We start from the raw sequence: 17,109 nt of genomic DNA on the forward strand, positions 1-17,109 counted from the left end.
AGTTTAGACTTGACAATCATATCATCAATATATGCCTCGACATTTCTCCCAATTTGATCAAAGAACACAGTGTTTATCATTCGCTGGAAAGTGGCCGGGGCATTCTTAAGACCAATCGGCATGACCGTGTAACAGTATAACCCCTGATCAGTGACGAAGGCCGTCTTCTCCTGATCTTTCTTCCATAAAGGAATTTGATGGAAACCAGAGTAGGCGTCCATAAAGCTCATCAAAGCATGGCCGGCTGTTGAGTCGACCAGGTTATCAATTTTAGGCAGAGGGTAACTGTCTTTGGGGCACGCCTTGTTTAAGTCTGTGTAGTCTACACACATTCGCCAGGTGCCATTCGACTTTTTAACAAGCACCACATTTGCAACCCAGTCTGGGAAGTAACATTGCCGAATGAACCCTGCATCAAGTAATTTTTTAACTTCGGCGGCTGCCGCCTGACTTCTTTTTTCGCCATGGTTCCGCTTCTTCTGCCGTACCAGCTTCTTTTTCGGATCCAAGCCAGTTTATGTACCGCCAGATCAGGACTAATGCCTGGCATTTCATGGACTTCGAATGCAAAGATGTCCTTGTATTCTTTCAATAGTTTGTGAAAGTCGTCACCCAGGACTCTCAGAGCAGTCGTCCAGACTTTGACTGTTCGCTCAGGACGTGAATCGTCTAAGATCAAGTCCGTATGCTCACCAGCCGGCTGAGGGCGGAATTCATCCGACCGCTCCTCTGCCAATGATTGCTATTTTCTCGCTTTTCTTGCGGACTCTGTCTGGGACGCCTTTCTCTTTTTGCCGCCTGTTTCTTGAACAGGCGCACTCTCCTTGACATTGTCAAGGTCTGTTTTTTCTCCACTTGACCCAGTGGCCATAACAGTGGGCTTGACATCCGAGAGATAGCACTCTCGGGCCATCCTCTGATCTCCCCTTAGGGACCCGACTGTTCCATTATCCCTCTCAAACTTGAGCAACATAAGAGATGGGATTATAACAGCCTTGGAATTATTCAGGGTTGGTCGTCCCAGAATCATGTTGTAGGCCGAGAGTTCTTTTACTACTAGGAATCGGACTACCATGTGTCGTCCTTCCCCTTTTTCGCCTAGGCGGATGGGTAAATCCACTCGTCCCACTGGGTGGACGAATCCTCCTCCAAACCCTACTAAAGGGTGAGATGCCGGATGTATGCAATCAGTCTGATATTTTAGTTTCGACAGACATTTGCTACTGATGAGATCTGAGGAGCTTCCGGTATCTATGAGGATTCGGCCAACTCTCTGGTTGGCCACTTTACATTCAATAACGATAGGGTCGTCATGCGGCCCTCTTACCCCTCCTAGATCTTCTTCAGTGATGACAATCTCAGGAAATGGATATTTGGAGGGCCGTTCTTGGTGAACGGAATTTACATCTAACCGTCTGATATTGTCTTTGTTGCCCCTAATAGTGGGGCCGCCTCCTGAGAAGCCGCCTGCAATGGTGTAGACGACTGCATCATCTGTATCGGAGCTGTCGACCTGTTGATTCTTTTTGGTCGACTGCTTTTTTGAGGAAGTGTTCCCCGTAGATTTCTTGACATAAGTGTCAAGATCACCTTGCTCAGCCAGGCGGTCCAGATACCGCATGAGACTGATGCATTCATAAGTGTGATGACCAACATCTTCATGATAATCACAGAATTTTTCTTGGTTCCGATTGTTTGCAGAACCCTTCATGGGGACCGGCTTCTCAATTGAGATCCGTCCCTTGATTTCCTTTAGGATAAATTGGCTATCCTTGTTAAACGCATACTTTGGGGAGTATGGTTTGAATTCTTTTTTCTTTTTCTGGGCCGGCTGTTTAGAGGAATCAGCCGCCCAGACCTTCTTTCTCTTCTTGTCTTTGTTTGACGACTGTTTCTGTCGTCCTTCTCTTTTGTCGGACCTTCTCCCTTCTGACTGTTTTACCGTACTACAAAGATCAGTCGCCTGTATATAAGCTTTTGCTTCAATCAAGGCCTCTTGAAGAGTCGCCACCCTCTTTCGGACCAAATCAAATTTGAAGGTCGACCCGTCTTTGAGACCTCTGAAAAAGTCAGTATAGGCTACTTCATCCGGTAACCCTTGAATCTGTATTCTCATCAGGTTAAACCGCCTGATGTAAGAACGAAGCCCCTCCTTCTCGCCCTGCTGAATTGTTCCTAAATCAAGGATCGTCTTCTTCGCAGGGATGTTCATGGCGAAGTTGGAGGTGAATAAGTAAGCAAGCGTCTTGAAGTTATTTACACAACCAGTCGGCAGGTTGTCGAACCATTGTTGTGCGATTCCTTTGAGAGTCGCTGGGAAACACTTGCACCAAGTGGGATCATCCAACCCTTGAAGGTACATCAGGTTGGTGAATGCCATCAGATGGTCTTCTGGGTTAGTAGTGCCGTCATAGGCTCCTACTAATACATTTTTCACTTTGGCCGGCTGAGCGGCTTCAGTAATTTCCTTGGAGAAGGCCGACGGCTGTTCACCAAGTCTAAGCAACCGTAGCTGCCAGTCCATAGGTTGGACATTTTTTGCTGCATGTCCACCAAACGGAGGCGGCTGTAAAAAATACTGTTGTTGCGGTACAAACGGTAAGTTTGGTACCGCCTGGTCGCTATGAAAGCCGGACCGACGGGAGGTGCCGCCAGACTGACTCTCATGATACGACTGAGTATGCCTCATCGAGGTATTTCGCAGATTGTCTTGGAAGTTTGAAGTAGAGGCCGACTCTGACAATCGGTCACTCTTCTTCTGCTCTAGCAGTAGCCGAGCGTCTGTGTATGTTTTCCTCGACCCGTCCGCCTGAATATGACGAACAGGTTTCCTATTTCCTGGAGTAGGAAAACGGTATTTTGTGAAATCAAGGGCAGGTGGCTCCCACTTCCTAGATTTAGGATGAGGGGTCGCCTCTCGCCCTTGAACTGGTTTCCTCTTCAGTGAAGTGGAGGGTTTCTTAGCCGACTGCTCCTTGTCCAGAGCAGGCGGCTTCTTGTTGATCAACTCTTGAATTTCTCCCTTGAAGTTCCTCATGAAGGTCATGAGTTCGTTCCTTGTGATGGGAGCAGACCCATCAGTCGGCTGCTGCCGAACAGGCGGTGCGCCTGCTGGCTCGCTTCCAGTTTGAAGATGTTCCCGTTCCCTCTTTTCGGTATGACGGGTACGTCGGGCCCTTAGGGTCCCGTCTGAAGCTGTGTGAGCTGCAACTTCAAATTCATTCTCAGTATCGTGGTCCGACTGAACTAGAGGGTCGTCCAGGGGACGTCTCTCTTCAGGAGTCGGTACAGACGTGGATGCCATCTCAGAAGTACTCTCCCCACAAACGGCGCCAAAATGTTTCGGGGTTTTCTGATGTCCTGCGGGAGAGTTACAATTCCGAGACTGGAACTGGACGCCTGTACCTGCAAAACAAACGGATGCTCCGGATGATTGGAGATCCGCCTCCGACGGTCTAGTTAGTACTTGATTAAGGAGTAATTAATGCGGAAATTAAAGTGATTGGGTCTCTCTAGGTGAGAGTGTTTAATGTGTGTAATCTGCGTTTTTTAGCGTGTAATCTCCCTTAATGAGGATTAAGGGAGGTATTTATAACCTCGGGAAACGTGTCAATCTAGGTTTAGGTTAACCTTGGGCTGATTGAGCTTCCCTCGGAAGTTGGGCCTAGGTGACCGGTTATCCCAGGTGTCATGGGAAGGACACATGTCGTGTCGTAATTGGTCCATAGTGGACGGATCATTGCTCGACACGTGGCAGGCTCCTATTGGCCCATGTGACGGACACATGGCGGAACCTGATTGGTCCACTTGTCAGATGGTGATTGGTGGGGAAAAATCCCCTAATCAGTATATACATTTTATTAATATATAATTTTTATAAATTTTGTATTTAAAATTTTATTTTTCTGATATGAACTTCTTTCTGTAAGAGAAAAGGTTTTGATATGGATAAGTGTATATAATATGGAGTACATATTAACTCAAATTGTTGTCCATTCATGAATATATTTATAACGCACAAATTTGTTTAGATAGATACATCTCACTAAAAAGCCAAAAAAAAACTATGTACTATCTTCATTAGGAAGATTGACTAATTTATAATTCAGGTAGTCAAAATAAAATAACTTTGTCCACGTTGTATGATTTGCATAAGGAAACACAATTAGAATGTGGGATTTGTTTATTTAGTTTTACCTTATTCAAATACTCAGTTTATTTGGTATATATAATTTAATTAAGTCAAAGTAAGATTTAGTTCAATTGGTTCTGGAGTAAAATAAGTTAAGTTCAGCAAAAATAGGTTATGATTTAATATTAAAGAACAAATATTATTATTATTTTTTTTGAAAGAATATTAAAGAGCAAATATATGTAATAGAGAATCAGTCATAATAAATTTTAATCAGTACAAATAATTTTAGTCCAACACAAATAATTTATTTTTAATAAAAATAATTTCACTTAAAAAAAATTATGAGAAGAGAACATGAATGACCTAAATGAATTTCAGAAAAATAAATTAAGTTTAGTAATAATCTGTTTTCACTTTATCTTATAAAATTGTGTTTAATAAACTGAACTTAAATTATTTTTATTGAATATTTTTTTTAAGGTGAAGTAAACGTCTTAGTTAGTATTATAATACAATAATTATTAGAAAAAATATAATAGTGAATGAGAAAGATTAAGTTTAATATGTAAAATAATTTCAAACAAAAATCATTAATTTCAGTAAAGATAATATGAGTTTAACAAAAACAATTTAACTTCAATATAAATTAAGTTTTAAGAACAAAACCTTACTCCCCATGAGTTTTAAGTATTTTGTGTGAAACAACTAACAACATGTTGAGCCACACGAGAAAATTCACATGTGAGTGAAAGTGTTGTCCCATATTGAAAGAGTATAAAAGTGAAGAAGAACATTGAGAAGTGTATCCCACATTGAAGAAAAGAGAAAGCCGTATCCACTTTATAAAATTACGGGGCTATTATCCTCATTTTTGAGGTGAAACCTCCTTGATTGTGTAAAGTGGACACTCGTGACAAGTGTGGCCCAGACTTATTTATCACAACAACTAGTTAGCTTTAAATCAAAGAAGTTAAAACACTTATATCATCATTATGGACATTATCTCACTCACCAATTTTCTATCCTATCACACCCGCTTATCCTTCTTATCCCTGTCCCTCATACCAAAAACTTCGAAACGGCAAGAACAGGCCCTTGCTTGATTGCTATTGCAGCAGCTCCAGAGCTCCTGCTTTGGAATCATGCAAAAGAGGGAGATAGAGGTGAATCAGCAAGATTAGATAGAAGAAGCATATATCCTATCTATCTGTTTGAAAATTGAGCTTTGATTCTAGGAGTCTGGAGTCTAGAATTAACAATATATACTTATATACCAATCTTATTCGGTTGTTTAGCCACTTTTTAGGTGCTTCAACTAGATATGTATCATGTATGTACCCCTTTTCGATCTCTGTGTTTCATTGGTAAGGAGAAGTGGCCATTACAGTGAGGTTAAGGTTAAAGGAAAGTCTCTCAAATGAACTCGTAGAGTACTGGTCCCTAGACTATAAGGATATGTGATCAGAGTGAAGGGGTTCCGGATTTATGGACTTATGGTGCGGTTCAGGCGGGGTTGTGAGGGTGTAGCGGTGAGCCAGTGGTGGTGGTGGTAGGAATAAGGTGGCAGAGGAAAACTATCATCACTTGAAAGCGTAAAAGTTTATGTAATATACACTCCGTAGTCTGCAACTAGTGTACTAAATGATGCAATTAATATGTAACGGAGAAAATATAACTAGTATAACAAGCAATGGCTATTAAGAGCCAAAATGAGCAGCATATTGGATTGTAAATTTGGGACACTTGCAACCATCTCACATATCTCAAATTATTTGTAGGATGATGAGATTCATAGCTCTGTTGAAAAGGCTAAAATTTACACTTGGTAGTAAATTGTATCTCTTTGTTTTGTTGATAAATAAGTATTGCTACATTTGCTAGTACCACAAACTTGAAATAGGGAGTTACAGAGTTGGTATGTATTAGATTACATCGTACTGCTTGATGAAAAATAGTTGTAAGTAAATCAAATGAAGTTCATTTGTATAAAATTCCTTGTGTATAATTGCCTTGTATGGTTGTACCTACCATTTTACAGAGAAATTCAGGGGAACGTATTTGAGAATAATAAGCTTAAGCTAAGTAGCAGCCTTGTCTGAATATCCAATCCCTCGTCGATTAGTAGGAAAGAGCATGAACAAGAAACTTGACAAAGCTCCGATTCCAAGGGGCAAATTCTGAAGTAATGAATTAACCCAATATTTTTCAGTAGGATTGCAAATAAAACACTTCAACACATGATAGTCACTGAAGGCAAACACCAAGAAAACAGCCAATGAAACAAAAGCATGAACAAAGTCTATGAACCTAATCCTGTATTTGCTGAAGTCTTTTGCTTCTCTACCATTTCTCCTCTCTTCATCCTCCCATTTCATCCCATTGAAAATGTAGATACCCTTACGAGTAGCGATTCCATAGTACACCTTACTGTCAGGGCCAATGAAGCTGTCAGTGAAAGAGGACAGGAAGCAAATGAGAGCAAACACCGTGATCAAAGAGATCGTAAGGTATTTGTTGACAGCATGGCATAAGCCATTGTGGGAGAAGGGAGAGATCAGGGCTTGGAATGCAAGGACCGTGCCTGTGGGCAGAAGGTTAGCGAGGTTTGCTGCACCAGATAAGGTCTTGTGGATTGAGCCTGTACTCCGGGGTGTGGATGTACCGAGCAAGGGTCCATTAAGGGGTGGCTTATTTGATGATTGTTGTGAATTAGGGGCGTTTGCCATGGTGAATAATCAATTAAATTAATCACTTTTGGGGATCGGATTTAGTTTGATTTGATTTGATCGGAACGAAACTGAACGTGGTTATATATAATTTGGTTAGTTAGATGGAAAAGGAGTGGTCAAATTTTGGTGGAGTTTTTGCCTTAGCTTTTTTTGTACGGGTAACCTAACTAACTTCATGCACAGGCAGCAAAACATAATAATCATGTGAGATGTTTTAGGAGTTATAGCGTATTGGGCATCTTTGTGATGTGTATGCCAAACTGTGTAACAAAAATGACAACATATGATTTGTAGTACATGGTTTACGATGATTGGAATATTCACAAGTAACAATGCAGGTTCACGGTAACATTTTGGACAAAAATACCTAACAGAAAAATGACCTCTTTTCAGTCTTTTGTCTTTACCTCTACGTATCTGCACCAAAATTACGATAATGTCCATTTAGATTTTATCAGAATTATGCTCAGTTTTGAGTAAAAAAAAAAATGCTCAGTTTGCTCAGCTAGAATGTCATACTTAAGAAGCTGTCATAGCAATATAAGCTATTACATATTTACATAACAGATATAGACAGTATTGGTGTAGGAGAATTTAAATTGATTGATTCAAGGTGAACCCTATGTAAACATGAATCAGATGAGGCTAAAGATTTTTTTTAATAAAATGAATAGATGATGATACATACCAGTTTCAGTGAATATATCTATCTGCTTGATGTTGCGGGATTCATGGATGCCTGAATCTCTTCCAATGTACGCTCCTTAGTCTCAGGTACAAGCATCGCAACAAAAACAACAGTTGCACCACAAATGATGCAGTATATGAAGAAAGTACCTGTTATGAAAATTTCCAAGTTATATGAATATCAGAATATCCAAGTGACTGTCAAAGAAAACAAAAAGTTCAGGACAGCAAAGAATTGTGTTCATTACCAGGGGAGCTCCAGCTCATCAAGTAGTTGAAGGTAAACGAAATCATCCACGAGCCAAGCCAATTTACTACTGTGACAAGACTGCCGGCTAAACCCTTCACATTAATTGGAAAAATCTATGAAAAAATATGCAACTGTCAGTACATGAAATGAAAGCTTACTACTGTGACAACTTTTTAACAAAGTCATGAAGAATTATAAGTTCTGTGAAGGAGGCATATGATGCATAGAGTTTTAGATCCTACCTCGGACATTATTACCCATGGTACACCACCCATTCCCAATGAGAAGGATGCAGAGAACATCTAGATCAAAGCAAAAGCGAAAAGTAATTAAGTAGAAGGAAGGGAAGCAAAAACGAAAAGAAAATAAGGTGGCATGAGTTTACTCTAATGCATCTTACCAACACTCCAATAAGTGCCAAAAAGAGAGCTTCAGTATTCCACATCTGAAGATCCTGCAAATGAAGAACTTTTGAATTTTTATAAGAAATTTCACAGGTGAAGATGATATTTTAGACTCATGGAAGAGAGTGGGAGAGGTTGGGGTGGGAATTTGGGGTGAGCGAGAAGAGGACCTGGAGCAGGAATGACAATCCTGTCAAGAAGCAACCCAAGCAAGTCCCGGCTGCTGAAATCTGAATTTACAAAAACATCTTCAGGTCTCTATTTACTAGCAATGTAGGGGCATGCAAAAAAATTCCTTCACCTTAAAATTACTCACCATTAGAAGAGGTCGTCGTCCTGATTTATCCATTAAAACAGTGCCCACAACTGTCATAGGAATCTGTCATTGGCAGTTACACAGTCTTAGAGACAGCACAAGAAGATTTCTGAGTAACAACAATAAGGTGAAAGTAGTGAACCTGAATTGCAACCATTGCTAGTGTCCCTACTCTTCCTGAGAAACCTGAGCAAACATAAAGTTAATGACAACAGAGGATTAACTGCAAAGTTTCCCAAACATTCCATCGTTAGAAGAAGTACCAAGAAGAAGCATTTAAATACCAGCAGATTCGAATATAGAATTTGCATAAAATACAACCCCATTAACACCTCCAAATTGTTGGAAGACCATCAGTCCAACTCCAACCTATATCAAATTTAAAGCAATTCGTGAAAGAACAGTTATATTGAAAGGCATAAAAGGGACTGCAGTGCATAGTTTGAGACACTCACTATCAGTGAACGCGTGTATTCTCTTTTGAATAGGTCTAGAAACTTTGCTTCAGATAAATGCTGAAGGGTTTTTGTATACTCCTGAAACATGTAAGAGGCTTAAGGCTTAAGTCGTTCTCCATGCTGTGCAAATTAAGGACTCACAAAAACAAGAAAAATCAAGAAATTGGATAAATCACCTTAATCTCAGCAGCTTCTGCTGAAGTATCCGCGTGTTGTCCCCTTAGGGACTTCAAAACATCTTCACACTCTTCCCATCTTGCATTCTTTGCCTGTACAAGATTTCCAGGTTATCCCTGTGAATTTTTTCTAGCTGACTATTTGCAGTTTTTATTTTTTATTTTTTATTTTTTTAATAGAGGTGTTTGATTAAGTAATAACAATATATACTCATATACCAATTGGCAAAGCCGGTGAGGCAGTGAGGGGTACGGATAAGGGAATCTCACAACCCCAAAGATCCCCTAGACCCTAGTAGTTTTTTATCCCAAAACTTGAAGTCATGAGGTTAAACCCTTACCACTAGGCCAAGCCTTGCTCGATACAAATCAATTAAGCTACTCTACTATAACATACTGGATACTGTATTTCACTTACAAGCCAACGTGGGGACTCCGGGATAAAGAATACACCAAGAAACTGTAGGATACTTGGAATTAGCCCTGAAAACAGTGAAAAGAAGTCAAGAAGTTGTAATTTTGATACCATCTTCTACTCCAGCCAAAGGTATAGACAAAGAGTACCAATTAAGGCAAGGATGCGCCAATGAATGATAATTCCAAAAAGCCACATCGTTGACACACCACAGCAAATCATCAACTGCCATTGAGAGTATGTAAGCTATAAATGCTAAAGTTGTTAGCTAACCAGATCAGAGATTCAAGACAGAACCTGATGGGCTGCTGTAAATCCTCCTCTAAGGTTTTTAGGGGTTATTTCGGCAACATACACAGGGACCTGTGATATATGATTTTAGGAAAGGAATTACAATGTTTCGCAATCAGATGCAAGTAAATTGAGCTAAATGCTGTATATGATGTTTGTACTTACTACATAAGAGAGGATCCCAATTCCAACACCAATTAATAGCCTTGCAGCATCAAGTAACCAGGCCACCTTCAGAAAAAATGGGATTCATTAATCACGACTACATAAGATTGGAAGAACATCTTTCAAAGGTAAAAAAAACAAAAACAATGCAACAGTTCTCAAAAAAAAAGGTAAATGTACTATGTTCGTTTGGCATATGCAATTATATTATCAGTTCCTATCTGATAGAGTATAAACCCGACTCTAATAGCATGTTGGAGGACCAACTCAACCTAAAGCTTAAGCTGGTGGTTGAGGCCCACGAATATGTTTTAAACTCCATCACTATCAGCACGTGTTTGCTTATATTGATGAGAATCTGAATATTAAGATACATATAAGGGTACCTGGACATTCACAGTTGAAAGAGATAAGAATCCAAACCTTAGCAAATACAATTGTAAGGCTTCCTACAAGGCAAAGAAGTTCCGAGAATGCCATAGCCTGTAAGAAAAGATCACTGAAATAAGAATAAAGGAAGATAAATATATCAGTAATATTTGCCAAGGATCAGGTAGGAAGAGTGAAACAACTTACACCCCGTCTCCCAAAACGATCTGCTATCCGTCCACTTACTACTGCACCCATCATTGCTCCAATTGTCAATATTGATCCAAAGACTGAATACTGTCTTGACAGGTGATAAAAGTGGTTGATTAAGAGAAAAAGGAAATATAACAGTTCACTGAGAATATGAATCATGTCCACTTACTACTGCACCCATCATTGCTCCAATTATAGCAGAATAACTCCCTCCATTATGTATCCAAAACATACCTTGTTTATTGCAAACAACTAATCTTGAGTCATGAGAAGGTCATTTCTATTGAGCAATTAATACAAATTATCTTTCCAATACAGATTTTTAGTTTCTTTAGACCTATGTTACCTAAACTCGGGTAATTCCACTGCATTGCTGTTCGACATTGGAACATCTTGAAGAGTCAAACTAGGCAATTTTATGAAAATACAAGAAATCTTGGTTTTCATCCATAACAGTCATGTTAGAGTGCAAGGTTTTGACTTGAGTACTTGAGAATATATGAAAGTTAAAGGAAATTACATTTAGCCACAATAGGAAGAAAAAAATAAATGTAAGTATATAAACAGATAAAAAGATGATGCAAACCTGTGCCAAAGTTAAGTCTAGGTCAGAGCACTAGCAATGGTGAGTTTTTTTTTTTTGCTCATGAGCTTTTTTTGTGAGGAAAAAAAATACTCAAGGCTTACAACGGTGAGGAAAAGGGAAAAGGGGAAAAAAAGCTCATGAGCAAAAATAAAATTGCTCAAAACTTGAGCTTTTTTGGTGATGAACAGTAAATGAAGTGGGCCCCACACGCGTCAGACCCACTAAAAAAATTTCGCCTCCCCCACCATCAAAACAACGCGTTTTGATGAAGCAGCCTCAAAACGCGTCGTTTTGAGCTGCCAGAATTTTTTTTAAAAAAAAGGAAGAAGATCTGACGCGTGCAGGCGGTTGGCGAGTGGAGAAGCGACGCGTGGCAGATGCAGCGGAGGAGCCAATCACAAATTACTAGCCGTTTACAACGGTTATTTATTTATTAAGCATTTTCAGAAAAATATATTTTGTAAAAAAAAAAAAAAAATTACCAACGGTCATAAAATTAAATTCTCTATAAATAGACATGCATTTTGATATATTTTGATATAATTTTGTAAACACTTTAAAATCCTCCAAATTTTAATTTTCTTAAATTTGTAGAAGAATATTGTTGTTGCAATTCAGCCATATTGAGGTAAAAAAAAAATTATTTAATTTTTAAAATCAGTTATATAATATAAGTAATATATATGTGATTTTTTAAAAAAATAAATAAATTGTAGGCCATGTAATTATATTGCAATATGTAATTAAACAAAGTTGTTTATATTTTGTCCATAAATTTCTAAATTTGCAGTTATTAAAGTGTTGTTGCAATTATTGGTAAATTTTTGTTGCTATATATAAATGTATTTACTTAATAAAATTAGTATATATGTGATTTTATGGAAAAAAAAAATTATAGGCCACGAAATTAAATTTCATTATGTAATGAAACAAAGTTGTGTATATTTTCTCCATAAATTACTAACTTTGTAGTTATTTAAAGTGTTGCAATTATTGGTTAATTTTTTTTTTTGCTATATATAAATGTAGTTACATAATAAAATTAGTATATGTTTGGTTTTTTGGAAAAAAATGAATATGATAGGCCACGAATTATATTGCATTATGTAATTAAACAAAGTTGTGTATATTTTCTCAAGAAATTTCTAAATTCATAGTTGTCAAAGTGTTGCAAGTATTGGTTAATTATTTTCTTTAATATGTACATGTAGTTATGTGTTAAAATTAGTATATATGTTATTTTGCGAGGAAAAAAAAAATTGTATGGCATGTAATGTAATTGCATTATGCAATTGAAGAAAGTTGTTGGTATTTTTTTGGATTTGTTATCATTTTAATTTGTTTTTTGAGTAAATGTTTGTAACGATATTTATCTTTTGTTTTTTGATGCAGAATCTTATAATGGATCCAAACCACCCAAATTTCCGTCAACAATTTTCGGGTTTTAGTGATGATTTCCTAATTAATCCCGAGTTTCAATTGTTCTTGCAAAGAATGGGCAATATGTCGTCGCAACCACCTCCACTACATCAGACACCCAATGAGGTTCCCCTACAAAACCCTGCTAATGAAGATCGTACACCTGAAACTGATCTTGGTAGTAACACACTCTTCGATGAGAGCGAAGAGGAAACCGTACCAGAGACGCCGCAGTATCCTCCTCCACCAGTTCGCTTGTTGGAACCCAATCAGGTTCCTGCACGAGCTACCCGTATTTGGTCTGTTGCGGAAGATGAAGCTCTGATTGGGTTGTACTTGCAGATTAGCGAGGATGCTATTAAAAGTACAAGCCAAAAAGCAACTAGCCTATGGCGCAACGTACACGCAGCATACCAAACTTTGCATACGCAGAAGCCGCATATAATTCCGCCAAGGCCTATTAAGAGTCTGACGTCGCACTGGAGAAGGTTGGCAGCGGACACACTGCAATGGATATCTTGCTATGATGAAGTAGGTAGACTTCCGGAGGGAGGGAGTGGTTACAATGAAGCTGATCGTATGAAAAGTGCGGCGAAGCTTTTTCATGTTGCGCAAGGTCGCAATTTCACTTTTCCTCACGCAATTGAAATGCTTAACAAGGATCCAAAGTGGAGACCAAAGCTAAGATGGTCAACGTCCTTGAAGGAAAGAAAATTCGCTTGTGATGCTGAGGAAGAAGGTAGTGCTGGAAGTGGGAAGAGGTCCAGAGATGATGTAGAGGATGATACCCCTACGGATGGTTTTTCATCTGGCAGTTTACAGCGACCCGAGGGTGTCAAGAAGGCAAAGGCGAAGCGTAAAGGGAAAGCAGTAGCAACAGACAGTGGTTTGTCTGAGCTTAGCGAACGAATGAAGGAATTCGCTACAATTCGCGAGAGGGAGGCCATTCTGAAGGAAGAGAGGATAAAAATTGAAAGAGACAAGGAACAGAGGAAAAGGGAGGAACTTGACATTCATAAGATGAAAACCTGGTTTGATATGGTGCAAGCTATGAAGAATTCGCCTACGCCACTCACTCCCGAAGAAGAGTCGTACAAGAATTTTTTACTGGGTAAATTACAAGGCCCTTAAGCATGTTTGGTTGTAGTCTTTTATTTATTAAGCGCAATTTAGTCTTTTATTTTTAAGTTGTATTAGTGGTGTGGTTAATCTCAATGTAAGAAAGATGTACACTTGTATTCTGATTTTCCAATATTGAATGACAAGTTGTTTAACAAGTTGATTTAAGTTGCCATTCATACCGACATAATTGCTTTAAATCTCTGTCATTGTGTAGTCACATTTTTCTGATTTCACTTTATCAGAATGCTTTAACCTTGTGTCATTGATACCGACATAACTACAATAAATCTTTGTCATTGTATAGCCACGTTTTCCTATATTCACTTTATCAGAATGCTTTACCTTTGTGTCATTGATACCGACATTATTGCACTCAAGACTTGTCACTGTCAACTAGCATAGTATACCTATTCCGTGGTTGAAAATTTGATGCCTGTACTTGGTGTGGTCATTCAGATTTGTAACCACATATTCATTTGATATTTTTGCTATATATAGTAGGCATGGCACATATCCACAACCACACCCCTTCATCAAGTAACAATAGTAATACGAGATGTATTCTAGACCATCATCAAGCTCAAGTTCAAGCTCATCTTCTTCAAATACTGAAGAATATGACCAACTTGTTGATGAACTCTTCACATACCAACCCCCATCTGTCCTCATGCCCCAAACACAATCCCAACACTCTTCAAAAAAACCTAGAGGGGGTACGAATAGAAGAGATAGGGAAATCGGACATGCCAGGTTGTTTAATGATTACTTTTCCGATAATCCTGTGAACAACACCACCCAGTTAGAAGAAGATTTCGTATGCAACGACCTTTGTTTGTACATATAATGAACAAGGTCGTTGAAGGTGATGTGTACTTCCAGCAGCGTAGGGATGCAGCTGGAAGGTTAGGTTTATCACCTCTGCAAAAATGTACAGCGGCGATAAGAATGTTAGGCTACGGCATGGCTGCGGACGCCGTGGATGAATACGTTCGGATCAGTGAGTCAACCGCTCGAGTTGCCCTTCAACGTTTTTGTACCGGTGTCATTGAGCAGTTCGGAACCGAGTACATGTGAAACCCTACAACTGATGAATTGGCCAGAATACTGCATCAAAATGAACTGCGTGGTTTTCCAAGCATGATAGGCAGCATTGATTGCATGCATTGGGAATGGAAGAACTGTCCAACGGCATGGAAAGCGCAGTACGCCGGTAGGAACAAGAAAGCAACGCTAATACTAGAAGCCGTTGCAGATCAGGATTTATGGATATGGCATTCCTTCTTTGGGATTCCTGGATCTTGTAATGACCTAAATGTCTTATACCGTTCCCCAGTGTTCGATGAGGTTCTGCATGGTCGAGCTCCTCCGGTAAATTTTACCGTTAACGGCCATGAATACAACATGGCATATTACTTAGCCGGCGGTATTTATCCGAAGTGGGCAACTTTTGTTCAGGGTATCACAACCCCTCAACTTCAAAAAGATAAATTGTTCGCTGACCACCAGGCTGCTGCTCGAAAGGACGTTGAAAGAGCATTCGGTGTTTTGCAAGCTCGATTTGCAATAATACGAAAACCGTCACTGGCGTACGATGAGGACATACTGCGAGACATAATGAAAGCATGTATCATTATGCACAACATGATTGTTGAAGATGAGCGCCACAACTACACTCGAGCCGAAGTTCTAAGAGCGTTCTACGAAGAAGATCAACAAGAATCAACACCAGCATCAACATCTACAACGCCACCGTTTGAATTCAACGTAGGCCGACCTACCAACTTTGACTTCAACGCATTTCTACAGCAAAAAGCTTCCCTCCGTGACAGAGAAATTCATCTATCTCTGAAACGTGATTTAGTCGAACATATTTGGCAACGATACGGGCCACGTAATTAGGGAGAAATTAGACGACTTAAATAAAGCCAAGTACTATGGCGTAGCTACTTTTCCGTACGCAGTCGAGTTATTTTTTAGTTGTTGTGTTTATTTTATTTCCTAAGTTTAATTACGCATGACGTTGCAAATGTAATTGTTCTCTAGTATTGTACCGCTTTTAAAATAAATAAAAACATTTAACAAATTATGAGTTTTTTTTTACAATTTTTTTATATAACGTATTTAATTTTACGACAAATTTTAACGATAAAAAAGACAACAATAAAAAAAATAAGTTACACAAATTTAAACTAGTTTTTATTTATTTGGAGTAACATTGTTAAAATATAAATGAAATAAATAAATAAAGAAGTGTTGTGTAGGAGAGAGAAAGTAATGGTGGGGTATTGAAAAAGTAAGAGAGAGATAGTGGTGGGTGAGCTTTTTTTTTTGCTCACCATTGGGAGAAGAAATGTAAAAAAAATTTGCCCATGAGCAAAATTAATTTGTTGAGAGAGAAAGTGGGTAGAGAGAGAGTGAGTGAGCATTTTTTTTGCTCACCATTGAGAGTGGTCTCAGAGATCATTCCAGATTCAGCAAGGTGATGAAAATCCCACCTGCATTTAATCATTTCTCTTTCAATACAATAGTTTTATAATTCTGTCTCAAATACACAAAATTGCAAATAAACCAAGTCATTTTCCTACAACTTCACACAACAAAACCAAAGCTAGTAAAAATGAATCATAACGCCCAACATACAACCATCTTGATAAAATAAAATAAAATAAAAAATGATGAAAGACTAATGTAAACAATATACAAGCGTATACTTACCGAAGCACCAAAGACAAAGGAACCAGAAATAGCAACCAAAGTACTCAGTATTACAGCTGCAGTTGCTGTCGGCTGCGGCGGGCTGTTTTCTCTGTTACTGGCCAGCAAAGGGGAGGATAACATTGATGTTTGGTGTTGATTTTCCATGCTTTGACTCTCCATTGCTCTGTTTTTTTTCTTTTTCCCCTGGTAATCTACTACCAATCAGAGCGTATTTATTTTTTGAATTGGTGGTGTAGAACAAAGAAATCCAGACAAAATAGGGTTCAACAAGTCAACTGGAAAAAAAAAAAAAAAAAATTAATACCAAAAAGTTCCGATGCCGGGAATCGAACCCGGGTCTCCTGGGTGAAAGCCAGATATCCTAACCGCTGGACGACATCGGATTTATTGATACTTGGGCCAATAGTAATCTTATCGTAATGGTAAGAAAATAAGGTGAACTAATCAGAACTTATTAGATCTAATTAAAACTTATAAGAACTTAATTGAACTTATCTGATTTTATTATACTTGAAATAAGTGAAAATAAGGTGAACAAAACAGACCCTAATACTCCATACTAAACTAGAACTAAATTTTTTTTGTTTTGTAGCAAGGATGATGGTGGGATTGGTTTGAAGAAAACATCTTACATTGGCTTAGTTATGTGGAATAAC

The 17,109-nt window shown here is 38.6% G+C and overlaps 2 protein-coding genes and 1 non-coding gene across 3 annotated transcripts; all 3 read right to left on the reverse strand.

Annotated features, from left to right (window-relative positions):
• Window positions 1-5,043: 5,043 nt before the first annotated feature.
• Window positions 5,044-7,119, reverse strand: LOC110708996. Its single transcript, XM_021887221.1, has one exon. The coding sequence runs from the start codon at window positions 6,859-6,861 to the stop codon at window positions 6,214-6,216; it is 648 nt and encodes a 215-aa protein (XP_021742913.1). The 5' UTR covers window positions 6,862-7,119; the 3' UTR covers window positions 5,044-6,213.
• A 430-nt stretch (window positions 7,120-7,549) lies between these two features.
• On the reverse strand, window positions 7,550-16,845 carry LOC110708599 (sugar transporter ERD6-like 5). Its single transcript, XM_021886771.1, is given in 19 exon segments — window positions 7,550-7,701; window positions 7,800-7,914; window positions 8,044-8,103; window positions 8,202-8,255; window positions 8,376-8,435; window positions 8,522-8,584; window positions 8,664-8,707; window positions 8,806-8,890; window positions 8,977-9,057; window positions 9,156-9,248; window positions 9,574-9,638; window positions 9,720-9,795; window positions 9,868-9,933; window positions 10,027-10,092; window positions 10,450-10,509; window positions 10,603-10,696; window positions 16,171-16,211; window positions 16,213-16,230; window positions 16,451-16,845. Coding segments are annotated over 19 exon segments (1,434 nt in total). The 5' UTR covers window positions 16,613-16,845; the 3' UTR covers window positions 7,550-7,570.
• TRNAE-UUC lies at window positions 16,765-16,836 on the reverse strand. The gene has a single exon. It is a non-coding gene; the product is annotated as a tRNA-Glu (tRNA).
• Window positions 16,846-17,109: the final 264 nt, after the last annotated feature.

Source organism: Chenopodium quinoa, unplaced genomic scaffold (assembly GCF_001683475.1).
Source record: "Chenopodium quinoa cultivar QQ74 unplaced genomic scaffold, ASM168347v1, whole genome shotgun sequence".
In the NCBI taxonomy this organism is placed as follows: Eukaryota; Viridiplantae; Streptophyta; class Magnoliopsida; order Caryophyllales; family Amaranthaceae; genus Chenopodium; species Chenopodium quinoa.

Excerpts from the sequence above, each read along its gene's own strand:
- LOC110708996 (XM_021887221.1), bottom strand. The coding sequence starts at position 6,861 with ATGGCAAACGCCCCTAATTCACAACAATCATCAAATAAGCCACCCCTT.